Source organism: Saccopteryx leptura, chromosome 11 (genome assembly GCF_036850995.1).
Source record: "Saccopteryx leptura isolate mSacLep1 chromosome 11, mSacLep1_pri_phased_curated, whole genome shotgun sequence".
Classification (NCBI taxonomy): domain Eukaryota; kingdom Metazoa; phylum Chordata; class Mammalia; order Chiroptera; family Emballonuridae; genus Saccopteryx; species Saccopteryx leptura.
In genome coordinates this window covers 23,251,492-23,272,875 of record NC_089513.1, presented here as the reverse complement: position 1 = coordinate 23,272,875, position 21,384 = coordinate 23,251,492, and the positions used below count along the sequence as shown (strand labels likewise).

The following is a 21,384-nucleotide window of genomic DNA, read 5'->3' as shown; positions in this document are numbered from 1 at the left end:
TGCAGCCACTGTGGAAAACACAACATGGATGGGCCTTGATAACATTATACTGAGTGAAAGAAGTAAATCAGAAAAAACTAAGAACTATATGATTCCATACATAGGTGGGACATAAAGATGAGACTCAGAGACATGGACAAGAGTGTGGGGTTACAGGGTGGGGGGAGGAGAGGGAGGGGGTTGGGGGAGAGGAGGGGCACAAAGATCATGGCTTTTCAGCATTTGCCATATTCCCCCCTTAATCTATAGACAGACAGCAAATATTTACATATGGTGTTCCCACTATAAAGACTGCTGTCTTAGGGACAAATGCTGATAAACTATTTCAGCAGTTCCTCCTTCTTCAAAGACTTATATGTCAACATAGAGCTCCATGTTTCATAGGACATACTCAAGCTCACTCCATGCTCCCTGGAGCTTTAACACAAGGGAATGCCCCCCCCCTTTTTTTTTTTTAAGTATTTTTTCTTTTATTTATTTATTTTTTGTATATTTCTGAGGATGGGGATGGGGAGGCAGTCGGACAGACTCCTGCATGCGCCTGACTGGGATCCACCTGGCATGCCTACCAGGGGGAATGCTCTGCCCATCTGGGATGTTGCTCTGTTACAACCAGAGCCATTCTAGCAACTGGGGCGGAGGCCATGGGGCCATCCTTAGTGCCCAGGGTGGATTTGCACCGGTGGAGCCTTGGCTGCGGGCGGGAGGAGAGAGATGAAGAGGAAGGAGAGGGGGAGGAGTGGAGAGGTAGATGGGTGCTTCTCCTGTGTGCTCTGGCCAGGAATCGAACCCGGGAATCCTGCACACCAGGCCAATGACTCCGACGGGTCTACCATATCATGCTTTTTACTTAAAAAAAAAAAAAAATTTACATTTCTTTTGAATGCTGATGAACAGGAGACACCAAATCTTTTTCACCTGCAAACTACTACCTTCTTTATTAGATGTAGCTAATAACACTGTTCTGTCTTTTTTCCAAATAGCTCCAGATATATGGAAAATATTTATATAGGCGGATGGGGATCCTCAAACCCCTCAGCGAGATCTTCTGAGCATGGCTTTTAAGATACCTAGAGGCAGAAAAAGCCCAATAGAGATCAGGGGAACTACCAGCTTTTAGAATACACCCTTAAAGGCTCCAACACCCCAAAGGGGTCTCATAGGATGCCATCTGGGTCCTGCTTCAATAGTGGAAAGGAAGGTCATTGAGCTAAAGCCTGCCAGGCTTACACGCCTCTGCTGTGAGGAAACAGGGACACTGGAAGGTGGGCTTCCCCCTCACTCCTCTAAGGGAGGGTTCAGTCTCTTCCAGCCCTGCTCCAGCCACCTATGACCTAACCTTGCCCAGAAAGCTGGGGTTTGCCACTGAAGGCTGAAGGTGCCCAGGGCCGTCGGCCCCATCTACGACACTGTGGACGAGCCTAGGGTATTTCTTCCAAGAAGCAGGTAAACTGATCTCATTAGCACAAGGGCCACTTAACTATGTTTTGCCTGAACAGTCAGGTTTTTTATTCTTCCCTCAAAGATCTCTGTTGTGGGTGTTGATAGTCCTATTTTCTGCTGCTTTGCTTAATATATAGTGTTTCCTTTATCCCTCCTACCTCAATGCCCCACTCGTATTTCAGGCTGGGACCTACTCCTAATTTAGAGCTCTCTTTCCCCCTTTTGCCAACTTGTATTATGAATTTACCTTTGCCACCCAGCTTAGTGTATCCCAAGGTTCTCTTTACCAGGCCACAGTCGCAGAGCTCCAGGGAAAAGCAACCTGGTCTCAACTCTCCAGGCAGAGGAGAACAGAAGCTCCATATCCACACATGCTGCAAATGGCTTTTTCCAGTCTACCTGAATCATTACCAGCTAGAAGCAGCGGTCATTGGGACTTGGACATGAGCTGCAAAGTATAGAATGGTGACAACAATTCCAGTGCCATGCGGACTTTTCCTGTGGGGAAATTTCCTGGACTCCTGCTCCCTGTGACAGCTCCTAACAGACTGAACTGTGGTTGGGTTGCATTTTTCAGGGATTTGGCATGGTGATGGGGCCAACTTGGACTTGGGGAACATGTTAAGGACACTACTCTTTTAGGGATTCTTGCTGTATTGGCCAAGAGTTTGCTTAAAGGCTTTTAATCACTGGTAAAAAAAATAGAGGACTGGATGAAGAAGATGGGGCACATATACACCATGGTATATTATTCAGCTAGGAGAAATGGTGACATCGGATCACTTATAGAGGAATGGTGGAGTCTTGGTAGCATTGTGCGGGGTGAAATAAGCGAATCAGAAAAAAACAGGAACTGCAGAATTCCATACATTGGTGGGACATAAAAGCGAGACTATGAGGCATGGACAGGAGTGTGGTGGCTATGGGGGTGGGAGGAGGGAAGGAAATAAAATAATAATAAAAAATAATAATAAAATAAAAATGAACAAAGTTTATTAAAATAAAAAGACAAAGTATTTATATAGTATATGCCTAACCCAAGTCTACAGGCCACCAAGCCATTAGTGGCCCAAACCTCCACTGCCCTGAACTCTGAAAAGCAACAGCTAGACTCCCAAGCAGAACCAAAGAGCTGAAGAAACTTCTCTGAGTTCAGGTGGGCCAGGCTTCTGTCTTATTAAACAATTATTGTAACACCTTACCTGGGTCCTGACCTTCTTGCATAACAGATCCCAAAACAATTAGGATAAATTATAGAGACCTTAAAAACAATGTTGCCAGAGTCCGTGTGTCAGGCTATGAAACCCCCTCTACAGCAGAAAGGCATAAGTCCAGCCAGGTTTCTGTTCTGTGTATTTTGGTTTTGATTTGTTTTAGGCAGGGGATAGCTCCTGTCAGAAACTTCCATTGCAGTGCCAAATAAATTGAAATTTTGTGGCCTTAAATATCTAATTCTCATATTCTCTAAAATAAATTTCCTAATAAACTATACTAAAGAACAATAGTTTTAAATATTTTCAAGTTTAAAACAATTATCGTATTTGTGAATTTTATATATATATATACAACGTTACAGGAGGGTTCACAGCTCAGGATATAAGACCTAGTAAGTTGTACACCTGAAACTGGTACAAAATAATACTGAATGTAAACTGTAATTGAAAAATAAAATTTCAAGTTCTTTAAAGAAAAAAAGAGGTCGTGAGTAACTGCGGTCACTTCCCCTCTCCGCTAAGCAAGACAAGACCCAGCCACAGGAGACCAGGGAAGACGTCCCAGCAGCAGGCCAGCTTCAGTGGGCAGAGGCTCCTGCACTGACCCCTGGCAGGGTCCTGCACAAGATGTGTGGCATCTCAGGAGACCACCAAATTTGTGGACAACAGAGACAGTATAACAAGAGTAGCCTAAAGATAAATTTCTAAGGCTAACTTCTAGTTATCTCAGACTCACACCCCCGAGTGCCGGAAAGTGATTAAGACTTCGTCAAGGAGTCCTGACCTCTCTCTAAGTGAGCAGTTACTCTATTCATCATCTGAAATCACAAAAGAATAACTACTTTACATTTGAAAAAGCCTTCATGGTTTAAAAAGTTATTCCACGTATTACTATAGTTCATCCCTGTAACAAATTCATGAGGTCGATGGATGAGGCAGTATAGTATCATCATCTCCATGTTACAAATGAAGAAAGTGAGACCGTAAACTCTTAAGTGGCTTGCCCAAGGTAACAGCAAATGGCAGACAACGACTCAAACCCACTACACAACACACAATAAATAAGAGGCTGAAACTGAGGCCCATGTGAGGAGTGTAGACAGCTCAGAGGAAGACAAAGGTGGGGAGAGCTGGCAGCTCACAGGTGCAGCTAGGGTGGCAGGAGGCCAGCCCTCACCTCCCAGCAGAGGGCGCAATGCTGTGGTAGAACCCGCCCCTACATTCTTCCAGAAGCTCAGGGCGCAGGCTGTGCTGCGGCGCCCCTGCCTCTGCAGCAGATGTAACCTAGGCTGTAAGCAGCTGCAAAGACAGCATGATCAGAGGACAGCATGTACACGGCCAAGACAGGAGACCAGGACCCATGATCGTCCTGGACCTTAAAAGACTCTCGCAATAAGACAACTTGGACAATCAACTCAAAAAACCATTTGTGCCAGGCACTGAGCACCAGCTCTGCCTCACTGCAGGTATCGAGAAGGGTTCGAAATAGAACTCATCCCCTGCTCAAGGCTACCCCACAAGTTCAGGGGTGCCCAAACTAGATCTCAGAATCTGCTTATTTTAAGACTAACGGAAACATGAAAGAGATCATTTTAGTCAGCGCTAGAGTTAAGGAAACTCAAGTCCATGAATTTGCCCAAGATAAGAAACAGATGAAATACCTAAGACATTACGAGAAACCTACTTCAGTCAATATTTTCCTGTCAATCTTTCTCACTAGCCAGGTGGCCACTTCTCAACACATCAGCACACTTCTTACCTTTTGGCTTTCAGCACATGTAAAACAGCTCTCAAAAACAGCTCATCAAATTCGACCTGCAGTTTCTCCATGGAGTAGGGCTCTAGCGCCAACCCCACGCCACGGTTGTGGCTCACAAACTGTGCCCAGTGGTCACTCACATAACCAAGGGTTATCCTGGGTGTAAGGAAAGACAATACAGCAATCTTCAGTAATGTGCTCAGTATCAGCAGTTTTACATTTGAAGCATTCATTTATTCCACACATAGTTACTGAGCATGTACTCTCTTCTACATTCTGAAGGAAATTCAATGGGGGGGGGGGGTACTACCCTCACAGAGCTTACATTTAGGGTAGGGCAAACGGACAACAAACAAAGTAAAATACATAGTCTGTCACAGTTATAAGTGACACTGAGAAAAGTGACGAGGAGAGAACAGAGCTTCTCAGGAGTAGGTGGGCGGGGAGTAGCTAAGAGCGGGTGAGGCCCACGGAAGGGGGGTGCGTGCGGAAAGGCAGGAGGAAGTCACAGGGGTCTCTGGAAAGAGCAGCCAGGGGCAGACACACCACTGTGAGGGCTCCAAGCTGTGTCCGGTGTGCTAGAGAAACAGCACGGCGGCCAGTGTGACATGGCGGCAAAGTGACTGAGGGGGACTGGAGAGGAAACCAGAAAAGTGGCCGGAAACCAGACCGTGAAGGCTCCGCAGGCCACTGTGAAGACTTGGGCTTTTCCTCTGAGTGAGATGGAGCAGCAGGGTCTCAAGCAGGAGTGACTTTCCCTGACTCACCATTTACAGGGAACACTGGCTGTGTGAGAACAAGCTGGCGGCGGGGTGACGGGGGGGGGGGAGGGCAAGGGCAAAAGCAGGACAATCGGTATGGAGCCACTGTGCCGGTCGGGGAGGAGTAACTAAGAACGAAGGAGGGCGGTAGCAGAGAGGGTGGCAAGGAGCTGAATTCTGGAAGTAGCCTCTCTGTGGATTCCAAAGGATGTGCCTCTTTCACAGTTTAACCCCTGCAGCTGGAACGCATGTTAAACGTGATGGCACGCCATAACTGGGCAGCACTTTTTCTTTCTTAGGACACACAAAATACATCTTCAGAATCAGTAGCATCTCAGACTTGATAACACGTGGCATTTTGAAGGTAGAGATGGTTGACTTGGCTGTTAGATGGGATGCGGGGTGTAAGAGAAAAGTCAGGAATGCCATCAGGTGTGTTGGCCCAAGTGGCCAGAACAATTGGGTTGCCACTGAGTGAAACTGAGAAGACTGTGGAGGCGCGGTTTGGGGGTGGGAAAAGTGAGCTCGCTTTGGGAATATTAAATTACAGTGTCCGTGAGTCATCCAAGTGGAGGTGCTGAATTGGCAGCTAGATAAACAAGCTTATGAAAGAGGCATAGGCTGGAAATATAATTCTGAGAATTGTAACAGTATTTAGATGATATTTAAAGACATGAGAATGCCAAAGCAGCAAGTTCACATAAAGGGAAGAGGTCCAGGGATTGAGCCCCAAGATCCTCCAATGATAAAGAAGTTCAGGAGGTGGAAATGAAACAACCAAGAAGGCAGAAAATGAATAGCTAATGAAATGGAGGAGAAAACTGGAGAATGTTGTATCCTGGGAACCAAGCAAAGAAAATGTTTTGAGAAAGTGACCAACTATGAGAAAGGCTGCTCCGTGAATTATGTGAGATATAAACCAGGATGGAGACTTAGACTTGGTTGCTGGACTGGGAGCTCGAAGTGTGTCAGTGACCTTCACTCTTCAGAGCCGTGTGGGGAGTGCTGGGGAGGGAAGCCCAGTTCTGGAGAGTCCCAGTGAGAATGAAGGAAAAACCCTGGAACCAACGGATGACCCAAGCAGAGGGGCCTTGTGGGAAATTATTCTACAACTGGAAAGTAGAGAAGAATCTGTGATAAAGAGAAGTAAGCAGATGAAAAACAAAAAAAGAACATAATAGAATAATTAGCTATAAATATTTCCATTAAAATAATATCAAGAGTGAATACTGATCTTAAAACAATAACAACAAAGTCTTTCCTACAGAGTTATCACAAGAATACAATGAGAGGGCACAGTCCTGGCACACGTTAAGCACTCAGTCCTGCAGCATGTATGTGACCCAAAGACGAATTTCACCTTGTTTACCAAGCAGAATCAGAAAACAAATACTAGGACTTTTCCTAAATAAGTAAATAAACTTTTTTTTTTTTTTTTGCATTTTTCTGAAGCTGGAAACAGGGAGAGACAGTCAGACAGACTCCCGCATGCGCCCGACCGGGATCCACCCGGCACGCCCACCATGGGGCGACGCTCTGCCCACCAGGGGGCGATGCTCTGCCCATCCTGGGCGTCGCCATGTTGCGACCAGAGCCACTCTAGCGCCTGGGGCAGAGGCCACAGAGCCATCCCCAGCGCCCGGGCCTTCTTTGCTCCAATGGAGCCTTGGCTGCGGGAGGGGAAGAGAGAGACAGAGAGGAAGGCGCGGCGGAGGGGTGGAGAAGCAAATGGGCGCTTCTCCTGTGTGCCCTGGCCGGGAATCGAACCCGGGTCCTCCGCACGCTAGGCCGACGCTCTACCGCTGAGCCAACCGGCCAGGGCCTAAATAAACTTTTAAGAAATTACTCTCTCGCCTGACCAGGCGGTGGTGCAGTGGATAGAGCGTCGGATTGGGATGCGGAGGACCCAGGTTCGAGACCCCGAGGTTGCCAGCTTGAGTGCGGGCTCATCTGGTTTGAGCAGAGCTCACCAGCTAGGACCCAAGGTTGCTGGCTCGAGCAAGGGATTACTGGGTCTGCTGCAGCGCCACAGTCAAGGCACATAAGAGAAAGCAATCAATGAACAACTAAGTGCCACAATGAAAAACTGATGATTGATGCTTCTCATCTCTCTCCGTTCCGGTCTGTCTGTCCCTATCTATCCCTCTCTCTGTCTCTTAAAAAAAAAAAATTACTCTCTAAGTCACCAACCCTCCCCCTCCCTCCTTCCACCATCCCACCATCTCATTTTCATTTACCCTCTACTGAAAGTTTTCTTTAGACCTTGAAAGTGACCCCTGGCCCTTTCAGGACATCCTATACTCATGTACCTGACTTTATTTATAAAGCTAATGGATACATACACATCTAATATAAATTAATTATAATCAATGTTTTAGAAAAAAATGTGGGGAGGGAAAATTTTGCAATACATGGAGGTTTTGTTTTGCTTTTGTTTTGTTTGAGGGAAAGGAGTTTGGAAAAAAGAACAGCATAGTGATATACGGTAGGGAATGAAAAACTGATGACGCAGAGAAGGGGACACAAAACTAATTCAATGATTCAAGGAAAAGCAGTACCTACTCTCAAAATTTATTCATACTTGATGATAATAACATAAACTCACTTTTCACTCAAATAAATTAAAGGCTTTCCCAAAACAAAGGAGTAGTCACTGATGAAGTCAATGATTTTCTTTGAATAATATTTACCAGAAATTAAGATAAGGATAAATAAAAGAGAAAGCAAAAGCAATGACATGAATGAGCTATTGCTGATATCCCTACGTGACAATTCCCAGGCAGAAGCTGGGAGATGGAAGAGAGCAAGGGAACAGGAAAGAGCCTGCACTTTACTGGACCAAGTTTAGTTTCTCTGACCAAGTTCACCCTGGCAGCTGCTTTGAAGACCTTGACTCCAAGAACAATTATCAAGCAAATCAGTTAAATTTGAAATAACCAAATATTCTGACTAGAAGCATTTCTATAATTTTCATCTAGTAGATGGTGAAAAAAAACCAATTCTTACTTTTATGATAACCAAGACCTGAAGTATACACCATAATATCCATAATCCCAACTACGCAATAAGCAAACAGAAAGAATATTCCAACAGCGGTATTTACCTGATCATATAACCAATTCGCTTCACAAACTGCCTGTAGCGCGCTCTATTAAAGGTTTCTAACCCCACAGCCAGCAGTTCCACTAAGGAGTTAGCAAAGGCAAAGATTTTCATCATCTCTTGAGGTCTTGTTGTTTCAGATAAATAATCACCTAAAAGTTAAAATCAGAGAAAAGGAAAGAATTAAAATTATTTTGGAAAAACACTGCAAGCTTCAGATATAGATACCACAATAAGGAAAGAAAGAAACACAGAGAAGAAACAGTCCCCACCTTTCTGGCTCCTAAGTCATTGTGAAATGGGAAACTTGAAACAAAGTACAAAATTAAAACAATTTATTTAAACTGAGCAATGTGCTTGCTAGTCACCCTTTTTGCATGTACTGTAAACACTAGGTAGGAAATTACAAGCACAAGAGGAAGAAAGCAAGCCTCAGCAAGGTGGGACGATGCAGTTACCTCTGTGGAGTGCGGCCGGGCCGGGGGACCCGAAAGCGGAGCCCGCGTGGGGTAAGACATGATGCCGCGCTCCCATGTTTGCACTTGCCACCACCACATTCTCATAGGACCAAAGAAATTAGTCTACCTTTTGCCTTAAACCCAAGAAGATGTTGAAAGAGTTCATGAAACGGAAACTGGGATAAAAGGATAACCAAATCATCTTCATTAAGGAGAATCCAACTGGTTTCAGGGTCTTCATCCTAAAGGAAAAGATGCAAAATCACGTCCACTGATTTGATCAGATCACATATGGTCTAGAGTTACTGAAGCTAAATTGTCACAGGTCTCAACGGTAAGTGTGTGGTATTCTCATGAGTCTTCATGGACTTCTCTTCCAGGACAGAGACTTAGAGTATCAGTTCCATAGGTGGGCTGTAAATCCCCTGAAATTGTGAATGCAATTTTATGTATATCTTGGTCAAGTCCATTCTTTAGTAATAACTAATTGGAGAAAAAAATCCTTACAGATACACTAACCACGTGTACAGTAGAAAGAAAAATCAATAAGGGATATCTTGAGAAAATGGAGTTTGATAATTAAATTCTCACCAAAAACAGAGAAACATCTTCTACCTTTCAAATGAAAAGCTCTGGATAAGAAGTTAGTAAGAGGTAAGGCAGAAACTTGGTAAGCTCCAGGTCCTTATTACACAGATTCAGATAATCTATAGGTGAGATTTCAAGCCCAGAAAATTATTGCTACAAAAAAATACAATCCTAATATAAATTTTATGGTTATATTTCCAGGTTCTAAATTCTCCCAGCTCAGTAGGGAGATATTCTAGAAAAAGGTGACAGGCTAGCACCTAGATCAGAGTACAGGCTTGAGTGGCTCTGCCATTTAATGACTGTATAATTTGGAACAAACGCCTTCACTCCCATGCACCTCAGTTTCCTCATCTGTAAAATGGGATCACAACAGGGCTTGCTTCATGAGTTGTTGGGAGAATTAAATGAGATATGTGGAAAGTGTTTAGAACAATACCTGGCACATAAGAAGAGATTAAAAATGATGAATCAAAATAATGGAAACATGACAAGTTACCTCTTCTCCTCCTTCATCCACTAGTGTCCACGACCCAGACGCAGGCCCCGAGGAGGGTGACTTCCCCTCGCTGGGCTTCATGTGGCACAGGAACTCTGCTCGGTTTCTAAAGAACAAGTGAAATCACGCCTGTCACAAACACAGAAAGCCCACATGTGTGTATTCTAGATGACCTACTCACCCTGAAGAAGAGTCAGACAATGACACAATCTTAAAATGTTTTAAACTGATAAACAAGAACTAAGAACTGACTGAAACTCAAGGAGACCAGAATCTCACCAATTTCGGTGTAGAGACCACACCATTGTGATTTAGCAATGATGAGAGTAACTGCAGAAAAGCAGTTAAGCTCACCCCTCCTGTGCACAGTGGGGCCTCAACACACATGGACTGCTGCAGCCCCTTAACTAACCAGGCTTACCCCGTGCTGCCAGGGAAAGGACTAAAACGAATGCTTTATTGAATGAAATAAGGGTAATCCACAGGCAGTGCAGAAGCTTATTTAGGGCAAAATAAAAATTAGATCTATATACAAAAACATTTTTAAGTCAAATCATATCTACCCTTGTATCGAAGAAGTGAAAGAGGAATCAGGAAGGACTGCTGCCGGCCAGACTCGCACGGTGCTGGCTGGATCTGGTGAGCAGGTGCAGCCAGAGAAGTTTCTTCTCTGACACTACAACCCGGTTTTTGGTCCTCTGTTCATTCCTCTCTGGCCTAACCCAGAAAACTCATCCATTCCTTCCTCCAACCAGGAACTTTCTTCCATGACTTCCGCTCTGCAGCTGTAGTGCTGCCTTTTCAGATCGAGGGGCTTCTGATCCTGAAGCTGCAAATGACCACTGCTATCTGTCACTTGTGTATTCACGTGGTATATGCCCCAATGACCTCAAACTTTCCTCCTTACAGAACAGCTCCCCTTTCTGTCTTCTCAGTCTATTAGGACTGCCAATACCCTCTGTCGCTCGGACTCAGAAGTCTGGGTTTATATCCGAACCACTCCCTTCCTACATATTCTTTATTTAGCCAACTACCTAACCCTTTCCAAAGAGGATGACCTGTAGGTAAACCTGTTCAAGGTCACCTAGACACAGACACTGTCTCTCCACCCACCCCCCCCCCAGTTAAGGATGTGTCCCCTTGATGCTGGGCTGGGTTCCAGAGCCAGAAGAGCTAGACATCTATATTTGTAATTCAACTAAGCAAAAGCATACCTTATCCCTCCAGTTGAGTCTAAACTTCCTTAAATACAACTTTTATCCTTGTTCAAAAACTCTCACCTTAACTGTGGTGGCACAGTGGATAAAGCGTTGACCTGGAATGCTCAGCTCACTGGTTCGAAACCCTGGGCTTGACCAGTCAAGGCACATATGGGAGTTGATGCTTCCTGCTCCTGCCACCCTTCTCTCTCTTTCTTTCTCTCTCCCTCCCCTTTCTAAAATGAATAAAGTTTAAAATAATTTTTTTTTTTAAAAACTCTCAATTCTACAAAGGCCAAACCATATTAAGTCTAGATCTCTCTGTTTTAATGTCAAGGCCTTTTATAATCCAACGCACCCTACCATCTCTATTCCCTTCACCCACACAGCCCACCGAGCTGTCCTTCTACCTGTCCCCTGCACAGCTATTCTTACCTGTACCTGGGCCACTGCTCCCTGTTCACCCACTACAGTGCCCTCTACTGCTTCTCTCCCACTGAAATCCATCCCAGTCTTCAAACCCAGCTCATCCACTTGGAGCCCTCTGACTACTCCATTCTATTCTCTTTATTCTCCTCATTACATCAATCACAGCTTCATAATTCACCACTTCACTATCTGGCATTTTTTTTCCTCTGTCATTAAATCTCTTCTTCTAAGAAACAGATCATCCTTTCTGTCTTTCCCCACAGTACTTTTCACAGCAACACATATGACAGGAGAGGCAAACCGATCAAGAGGGGAACCTAAAAAGTTTAATAATTTATACATAAGCAGTTAACTGGGTCACTTGGGGAACAAAAGGCATCAAACCCCCCAAAATCTTCAATGTTAAATTCTGGAATGCTGACACAGCCCTTGACAGCCTTTGGATATAGGCAATTTAAGAACCCAATCCCTTGATAGAAAGCAGCATTTCAATTTCTACTTCAAAAAGATCTCCCACTTACCTGACAGGAGACATCAGCAGGGCAAGGGACTGCATAAAATGGAAGACCCCTGATGGGTTATTCAACACTTTGATCTGAAATCAGAAAAGGAAAAGGCATACTATGGAAAAACAACCACCCAAGTACTCATAATCTTAGTTCAGGAGAATTCTGAGACAGGGCGCTGTTAAGAAAACAGAGATGGAACTGGAACCTAACCTGCCAGAGTGAGAACACAACTCAGGGGTCACCAGCAGTACCGAGCCCGCTGCATTCAACAGGCGAGATGGCTGAGCACTTTACACAACAACCCGTAATAATATGGGTCACAGGACGACAGCGCTATTTTAATCCAAAGATAAAACAAACAAAAAATCCTCCTTCTCCCTAAAGAAGTCCAAACGTCTTGCCACCAGAAATACTACAGTAGGGGTAATGTGAGGAAGCTGAACTTGGCATACCCTTGGATTCTAATCATGAGTGGTTGCTTTCAGTGACAAAACAACCCAAAGGCAAGCAGCAGAGAGAAAAATCTATAGACCACATAATCAAAGCCTAAGTTGATAATGTGAGAGCTGATACGCAGACCTGACTATATGTCAGTACTAACAAGCTTTGAGAGGCTGGTCGTTTCTGTTTTACCTGTACCAACTGTGGTGTGAAGTGGATCAATTTAGGAAGCTGTGCTAGAAAAACGTCTTAGAGAGCCTTCCCACACAGAATTAATTACGACTGAACCTACCAAGCCAGACTACAACTAAGCTTTTGCAATTCTACTTAATTTCGTCAATTATGGGGTAGCCCAAGAACTTTCAGCATAAAATATTCCTACAAATATATTCTGCACGTATTTTAAAATTTTTATTTTAAATATCAATATTTTTTAATTGGCCTTTTTAAAAAAGCATTCTCTTCACAAAAAGTGTTAACAAAATCTTCAGCCCATACCCCTCAAACAAGAAGGATATTCATCCTACCTGAATAAAAGGAACAGCCCATTTACTAACACCAGCCGGGCATCGAAGAATATGATTTAGAAGGAAGAGGTGGTCTCCGGGACAGCCAACTCTTTGTAACACTGACACCTGACCAACAAAGAACATACAATTTCACTATTTAAAAAGAAGAATGTATCTAGAACTCTAGTGAAATCACTTATCTGATGTTTAAATACATGGGATCTTTCAAAAGAGTAATCAGACATAAGATATACTATCAACTGGTTGAGTTTCTATCATAGAGGCACAAAAAGGCCTATGAATCTATGAGTACTACAATAAAAATGTCTTAGTTTCTCTGCATAATGTTTACTTCTAACAAATTACAAATCACCAACATTCTTGGCCATTTGTGAACAGACAGAAGCCAATAGTTTAACCTATTCTCAGTTTCTAATAGTTTCTTAAATCCAAGTAAGTATGCTTGGAACTGTACCCAATATTTAAGAACCCTGTAGGTACCTAAGGAAAAAAAGCACCAAAGGCAGTCCCATTAAGAAACATAACCAATAAACAAATAACCATCCCGTAATACACCTATTATCTTTCCTACATTTTTCTAATATCGTTTCTTTTACCCTTAAAATTTTTTTTAAATTATAACTAAGTGCAAATCAAAAATAAAATGATAAAAATATGGAAAAATTTTAGACCAGATATCTATATTGTAAATATAAATCTAGTCTTAAATTTAGCAAGCTTCACACATTTCTATTTCTGTCTAAGTTGAAGCCAGAAATCATTTACATAAAGTTTATATCAAGTTTATCAGAGAGAAAAGCACTTTGTGTTTAATAATGCACTAGAAAAGTGTAGCTTATTTCCAGTGTCATGATCAAAGACATCAGTAACTAACAAATGAAATGAATTAGCTAAAGAAACTCTTGGAGAAAAACTATAATGAAAGAAGAAATAATTCTCACATTATCAGGGAAACAACGAAAGACTACTGTATCTATTTCTATTCCCTTACCAGTTTTTGCAGCCAGAGAAGAATGTGGTCATGGAACTGAGTGTCTTCATTCACTCTCCTGGTGAACATGAATAAGACACTAATGCACTCCTTTAACTGACACAGATCAGACGGAATGCTTTCTGCCTGTTTAGAAGCTGTAATTAAAGAAAAATTAAATAAATCCCATACAAATGGTATTTCAAGGGGGAAAATATTTATTATCTTCAGTCTAGAAAAGAACTCTTCAAAATATTTACTTAATAAAAATCCAAAAAGAGGCCTGACCTGTGGTGGCGCAGTGGATAAAGCATCGACCTGGAACCATAAGGTCGCCGATTCGAAACCCCGGGCTTGCCTGGTCAAGGCACATATGGGAGTTGATGCTTCCTGTCCTCCTCTGTTCTCTCTATCTCTTCCCCCTCCCTCTCTCCCTCCTCTCTCTCTCTAATAATAAAAATGAATAAATAAAAAAAATCCAAAAAGAAAAGCTGCACCAGAAATATTTGAATTTCTACTAAACATGTAAACCAAAACAGTATTTAACTTTGTGAAGTAATTCAAAGCAAGGGAAAACTGGCTTCATTAAAATGGATTTTTTATCGAAAAATGAGATCCCTGGCCCAGCCCCAGGTCTTTGATCAGTTAGGAAAACAATGAGGGGGAGGATTTTTTACTTAAAACATCCCAATATCCATCCCAGAAATGAAAAGTGCATGATTCAGTTAGCATAATTAATACTTCACATATGATACAGTAAAACCTAATTTCTTAAAACTTAAAATAAGAAAAATTTCAGAACATTAGCTCCTCTAATCAGAATTAAATACAATAAAAAGAGCTCAATAAACTGGATAAGAGACAGAGGATAAAAAAGTTCTGATTATCAGGTTTATAATAAAAAAATCTACTTGGACCTGACTTGGCAACAGGCACATAAATGAGGGCAACAAGGGACATTAAAGATAAAGAGTGAGCTTTCTAGCTCCCTGGAGAAGCAGAGGATGACAGCCGTGGGAAGGCAGACCTCACACTGCTCCTTAAAAATGTGGACAAGGCTGATCGCAACCCTACACTGGGGAGGCAAGGTAAAACCACAAGCACAAATGGTGCCTTGCAGTATAAATCAGTGCACAGTCAATTCAACCAGACCAGGGGGAGTCAACCTTTTTATACCTACTGCCCACTTCTGTATCTCTGTTAGTAGTAAAATCTTCTAACTGACCACCGGTTCCACAGTAATGGTGATTTATAAAGTAGGGAAGTAACTTTACTTTATAAAAGTTATAAAGCAGAGTTACAGCAAGTTAAAGCATATAACAATAATTACTTACCAAGTACTTTACATCGGATTTTCACTAAGTTTGGCAGAATAAATCTTTATAAAACTTACTATAGTTAAATCTATCTTTTTATTTATACTTTGGTTGCTCTGCTACCACCCACCATGAAAGCTGGAACGCCCACTAGTGGGCGGGAGGGACCAGGTTGACTACCACTGAACCAGACCACACCTCTCAATTTATTTTGCATCTGAGACTACAAGGAAGAGCGAGACTTTCATTACTTACACACCTCGGCCTTGCTGATGAACCGCTAAAGACCTCAGAACAGCTGAACTATTAAGCAAGGCGTAGATGTAAGACTCCACTTGCAACCTGGAGAGCACCGACGTGTACGAGTGCAGGGCCAGGGTCTGGTGGAGGTGCTCGGATTTGGCATCAAACAGCTTCTTTAGCTCCTCCAGTGCGTCTTCATTCATCTCTACTCTTTGGTAGCGATGACAGCCTGAAACCTTCGCTTGATCTGCACAGATACCCTAGCAGTGGACAAACGGGTTCAGTGTGAAAGCACTTCCTCTTTGCGCTTAAAATAACCAGGCAGCAGGTATACGGCACATAGGCTTCAATACCATCTTCAACATGCTAATAAATCACAGCGAGGGGGCAATAATACCAACAGAGAACACTACAGTGTAGAATCAGGTGTCAAGGAGTAAAATGCCAGTCACCAATGCATCACAAGTTCAGAGAAGAAAAACCCTAAGAAGTAGGTGGTAAAGATACAAGTAAACAGTAGAGCTTGTTCCTAACACTCTCATGATTGATGATCTTACCTAACACTTTACAAATCACCACTGAGGTCAGAGTGATCTCCCCTTCACCTTTAAGTGGCCTAAAAATCTCTCTGTACTTACCCTCATCATTTGTGATTCTGCTCAAAAGAAAGAAACCCCTCTCCTTTCCAATACTACACTGCCAGCTGTGTTCCTGATTCTAACCCCTCTTTTTTAGCATTGCCAAATGTTTCCCTCTCCACAGACTCCTTCCTATCCACAAAGAGAGACACACAGGTATCCCAATGAACAAGGATTAGGGAGGGGGAGAAATCACGTTTCCCTGATATCTCCTCCAGCTTCCTTTCAGTGTCAAGCATGTTAAGGGTGGCCTTCTCTTCCCTGCTATCTCTTTCAGGCCACTATGAAAAGGCTTTCCTTAGGTACCTTGGTCTCCATGGGGACACATCTAATTGCTTTCCCTGTTTCCTCATCTCCTCTTAACCTTGTTCCACAAATCATGTTATTGCCATTATGTCCAAGGTTACAAACAAAGAAGTCCACGGGCTGAATATGACTTGGAGACTTGACTTGCTTGGCCATGTGCGCGCGCGTGTGTGTGTGTGTGTGTGTGTAATTAGTTGTCAATATTTACAAATCAAAATCCCTCACCTTTGGAAAACAATACGATGTGGCAATATATCTCATGCTGGATCAATACATCTATAAATGGATCAATGCAACCTCAGGCCAAAAACCAGCTAGGACTCAAGAGCAGCAGCCCCTGCTGGACCAAGCATGAGTTAGCCCAGTGCCCACTGTCCCACTCAGCCTGCGGCATTTCTTCAGTTACCTGCATGGGCCCTGCAGGCGCCTGACTTGATGATTTATGCACTGTCCTACTCTGAGCTAAGACAGGGTCAGTGTGGGTATAAAGAGCAGGCTCCAGACCTAGGGCATCACAGGAGTAGCAGTTCCCCAAGCTCCTGGAAGCTTTACAGAACCCTCGTCAAAATACCTGTACAGACAACTGTTCCTCCTTAAAGTGCCAGAGTCGACTTTTAGCGTTTTGGCAATCAGAGGCCAGAGCTGTCAGCTCAGCCTCAGCCAGAAGCAGCTGCTTCCTACATCGTGAATAGTTCAACAGCAACTCATAGAATTCATGCCTGTCCTGATGAGCCATGCTGTCAAATTCTTCTAAATATGACTCAACATTTTCCAGCCATGAACCAGGCTCAAAGATTTTTAGCTGCTCTTTAGTAAACGGTACAACTTCTGGCTGAGATGGGAGCTCCGGGTAGAGTCGCTCATTCCGAAGCTCAGGTCTCACTGCCACCAAAGCTGGCATGTCGGCAATCTCAGCTGGCAACTGGGGATACAGTTTTTTCACTCTAGGCAGCTGAAAATCGTCTGTGGCTTCATAAGAACTCTGCAAGCCAACATTTTGTAGCCCCTCTGAGGAAAGCCCCAAGGTTTGTTTGTCTCCTTTGCTACACTCAGTGTCTCTGACTTGCAAAGTTTCCATTTCCTGCAGAGTATAAGAAGCACTAGATTGTAGTGTGCTCTGAGAAGGTCCACACTGCACCAATCTACTTTCCTCTACTTCTACAAAGTTCTTGGGGGTTTCTACTTCGGTTCCAACATTGTCTCCAAGGTCAACCTTCAGCTTGACTACATCATCCCCAGCACAGGCTCCAACCTCCTCCCCTTCTTTTAGGGTCTCTGTGTTACATGTCAGGGACCCTTCGGTATTTCTAGTTAAGGAGGTGAGTGGTACATCAAACATTTCACTCTCGTTCTGTCCGCTGGCGTCATTCTGGAGCTCCAGATCACTTAACACCTTCAGATGCTCTCCTCTGAATTCACAAGCTGGAGCAGAGCTTCCCAGCTCTCCGGAGGTTTTTGGAAAGGAGAGTTCATCGAACTCTTCCCTCTGAACAGTTTCATATTTCTTCTTTTCCTAAAAACAAGATTCATACTGTGAAATAACTTACAACAATTGCCAATGCTTTCAATATGAGGAACTTTAAAATTTTATATGAAATCTAACTTTTCTCATTTAACAAATGGAATCTCTATAAACAATGTTTCATACTTTGTATTATTCCAGTTTTTGAGTATGTTGAATTTAGAAATTCACTAGTCTAACCCCAACAGAGAAAGACATCATAACAAGTGGTGGAAAAGGCTTGACCGGGCAGTGGTGCAGTGGATAGAGCGTCAAAGCATCAGCGCATCACACTGGGACACAGAGAAGCCAGGTTTGAATCCCCGAGGTCGCCAGCTTGCGTGCAGGCTCATTCGGCTGGAGCATGGGCTCACCAGCTTGAGCACAGGATCACTGGGCTTGAGTTAGGGGTCACTCGCTCTGCTGGAGCACCCCCACCCCCTGGTCAAGGCATGAATGAGAAGGCAATCAATGAACAACTAAGGTACTGCAATGAAGAATTGATGCTTCTCATCTCTCTCCCTTTCTTCCTATCTGTCCCTATCCGTCCCTCTCTCTGTCTCTCTCTTTGTCCCTGTCTCTCGCTAAAAGAAGAGAAATGGTGGAAAGGATGTAGAGCAATTAAAACCCTCATACACGGCTACAGGGAATGTAACAAGATGAAGCCACAATGAAAAACAGCTTAACAGTTCCTAACTGTGGTGAAAGTTGCACAACCCTGTGATCATACTAAAAACCATTAAATATACACTTTAAATAGGTGAATTGTACAGTGTATGAATTATAGCTCAATAAAACTCTTAAAAACAAACATAAGAGATTTGTTAAAACTTAGTGAGTTGAGAAATAAAGAAAAGTAAGCAAGCAGACTGGAATGGGGAATAGAAAAACACTGCTCTAAGAGACCTCTGGGAATGTTCAATGCTCACCAGAAGAGAAGCCGGGGAGCTGAAGCAGGCACATGACTGGCCACATGATCAAGGGCACAGCAAACAACCACACCTCCTCCAAGCCACAAGCCCCCCCTTGCTTCCGGTCCAACCTGTCCTTCAGGCAGTTTTTAACCTCCCTGTCCCCTTCTTGCCCTAATCCAACCCCACCCACCTGTCCTCTCTCCTCATTGCAGGACTGCCCTTGCGATGTCAAATTCTCCCCTCTCTAAACAAAAGGAAGTTTGCAGCTGCTACTCCCAAACTTGCATGCCCACTTCCATCAGATCTACCTTCCAGGAATAATCATAACCATATTAATAGCAACAGATAATGTGGTTAGATAATCACTTAAAGAATTTTTTTTTTTCTGTATTTTTCTGAAGCCAGAAACGGGGAGAGACAGTCAGACAGACTCCCGCATGCGCCCGACCAGGATCCACCCGGCACTCCCACCAGGGGGCTATGCTCTACCCACCAGGGGGCGATGCTCTGCCCCGCCGGGGCGTCGCTCTGTTGCGACCAGAGCCACTCTAGCACCTGGGGCAGAGGCCGAGGACCCATCCCCAGCGCCCGGGCCATCTTTGCTCCAGTGGAGCCTCGGCTGCGGGAGGGGAAGAGAGAGACAGAGAGGAAGGAGAGGGGGAGGGGTGGAGAAGCAGATGGGCGCTTCTCCTGTGTGCCCTGGCCGGGAATCGAACCCGGGACTTCTGCACGCCAGGCCAACGCTCTACCACTGAGCCAACCGGCCAGGGCTACTTAAAGAATTTTTTAAAGCTCCTAGCCCCTCCAGGGAAGAACACATAAGCTTTTACACTTTTATTTCCCATGGAGGAAGAACTCAATGCTTCTCATGGTTTCAAAAGTGGAACCAAAGAAAAGAAAACTCTCTACCTATGCAGATAAGAAAGTTAGGTCCAAAGAGGAATCGACATAGTTGCCCCAGAGAAGAAGGTGGGGGAAAAGGGGAGAGAAGCTGAAGATTTGATTGTAAGAATGAACCAGAAAATCAAGGAAAGTAGGACATACAACAGTTTGAGCAGGTGGCAAAGGCCTGCCCCTGCCCCCTCATAGCCCCTAGATAAGGACAGGACTTCTGGGGTATATATGTATATGGAAGGGAGGAGGTTTTATGCAATCATAACCAACGTTGTAGCAACCTCCCTGTGGCTCGCTTCACCTCTCTAAAGCACAGAAGGGATGGGAGGGGGCAGTCCTGAATGTCTCCCAGCCTCCAGCCTCTGCCCCACCACCAATTCATCCCAAACATCATTACAAGATTTGTCTCCCTAAACGCATGCTCTGAACAACACAAAAGCAGTCATGGCTCTCCACTTAAAGATGGACTGTTAACTCTGACATTCAGTGCCTTTGATAATTTAGTTACAATTCAGTTCCAAAACAAAATCTTCAACCACACCAACCCTTGCTTTACTCTGAACTCCAGCAATATGTACTTGTCATCCAGCTCTGGTCATGTGCTACTACACATGGCTATTTATCTTTATGTTCTGTCCCTCCCCCAAAAAACTAGACCACAAGGGCCTAACTGGTAGTGGCACAGTAGATAGAGCATTGACCTGGGACACTGAGGTCCCAGGTTCAAAACCCCGAGGTTGCCAGTTTGAGCACAGGGTGGCTGGCTTGAGCATGGGATCTCTGACATGATGCCATGGTTGTTCGCTTGAGCCCAAGGTAACTGGCTTGAGCAAGGGCTCACTGGCTTGGTTGGAGTCCCCCAGGGAAGGCACATATGAAAAAGCAATCAATGAACAACTAAGTGCCACAACTACAAGTTGATGTTTCTCATCGCTCTTCCTTCCTGTCTGCCTGTCTCTCCCTTGCACCAAAAAAAAAAAAAAAAAAAAAGAGACCACAAGGATCTTTGAGGCAGGAAAGTTAAAACAGGGAATAAAGGCCTCAAAAGCTCACCTCCCACCCCTTCTCCATTTTGGCTGGAACATCACAGATGGTGACCTTCCCCTGACCACCTGTTCCCCAATTCCTCCTCCCCAATTTCCTGTAACTGGGAGGCCCTGCTATCTGAAGAGGAGACTAGGTCAGGCCAATCAGCCTCAGAAGACCATCCTATCCCCACCCCCTCACCCTCTGCCCATGGTTAACAAGAACCTTCCAGCCAGGCCCCACCGGTGCATCTCCTTCTCCGAGGTCTCCCACGAGAACACACTCTCGCTTTAATAATTTTACTGTGCTTTGCTAACTCTTCCCATCACGCTCTTGAATTCCTCCTTGTTCTGTGACAAGGACCTGGACCAGGCTGAGGCTGCTCTTGGCATCCCCGGGTGATTCCCGGCACCATCTTGAGGCCCGGCAGGTATCTGATGCCTCTTTGGATCTGATCTGCCTTTGATATTTGACACTGTGTTCGATAATTGTATCTTGAGACAATAATGATGACCTATCACTCACAAAAAGTGAGTACCAACTACAAGCCGAGTTCTGTCCTTGGTACAGGAATCATAAAATGAAGAGATTACTGAATTATTATCCAACAAATATTTATACTTACCAGGTGCTCTGACACATTT

General features: G+C 44.0%; 1 protein-coding gene across 2 annotated transcripts in view; it reads right to left on the bottom strand.

Moving 5' to 3' along the window:
• EPG5 (ectopic P-granules 5 autophagy tethering factor) overlaps positions 1-21,384 on the bottom strand; it is a 108,712-nt gene that overhangs the window by 78,998 nt on the left and 8,330 nt on the right. For both annotated transcript variants that reach the window (XM_066352816.1, XM_066352817.1), the window contains exons 2-10: positions 16,977-17,918; positions 15,478-15,721; positions 13,924-14,060; positions 12,930-13,037; positions 11,974-12,047; positions 9,825-9,930; positions 8,865-8,979; positions 8,281-8,431; positions 4,417-4,572 (exon numbers count right to left, since the gene is read on the bottom strand). In XM_066352816.1, coding sequence (XP_066208913.1) covers positions 4,417-4,572; positions 8,281-8,431; positions 8,865-8,979; positions 9,825-9,930; positions 11,974-12,047; positions 12,930-13,037; positions 13,924-14,060; positions 15,478-15,721; positions 16,977-17,918 — 2,033 coding nt within the window. The remainder of the gene's footprint in view (positions 1-4,416; positions 4,573-8,280; positions 8,432-8,864; positions 8,980-9,824; positions 9,931-11,973; positions 12,048-12,929; positions 13,038-13,923; positions 14,061-15,477; positions 15,722-16,976; positions 17,919-21,384) is intronic.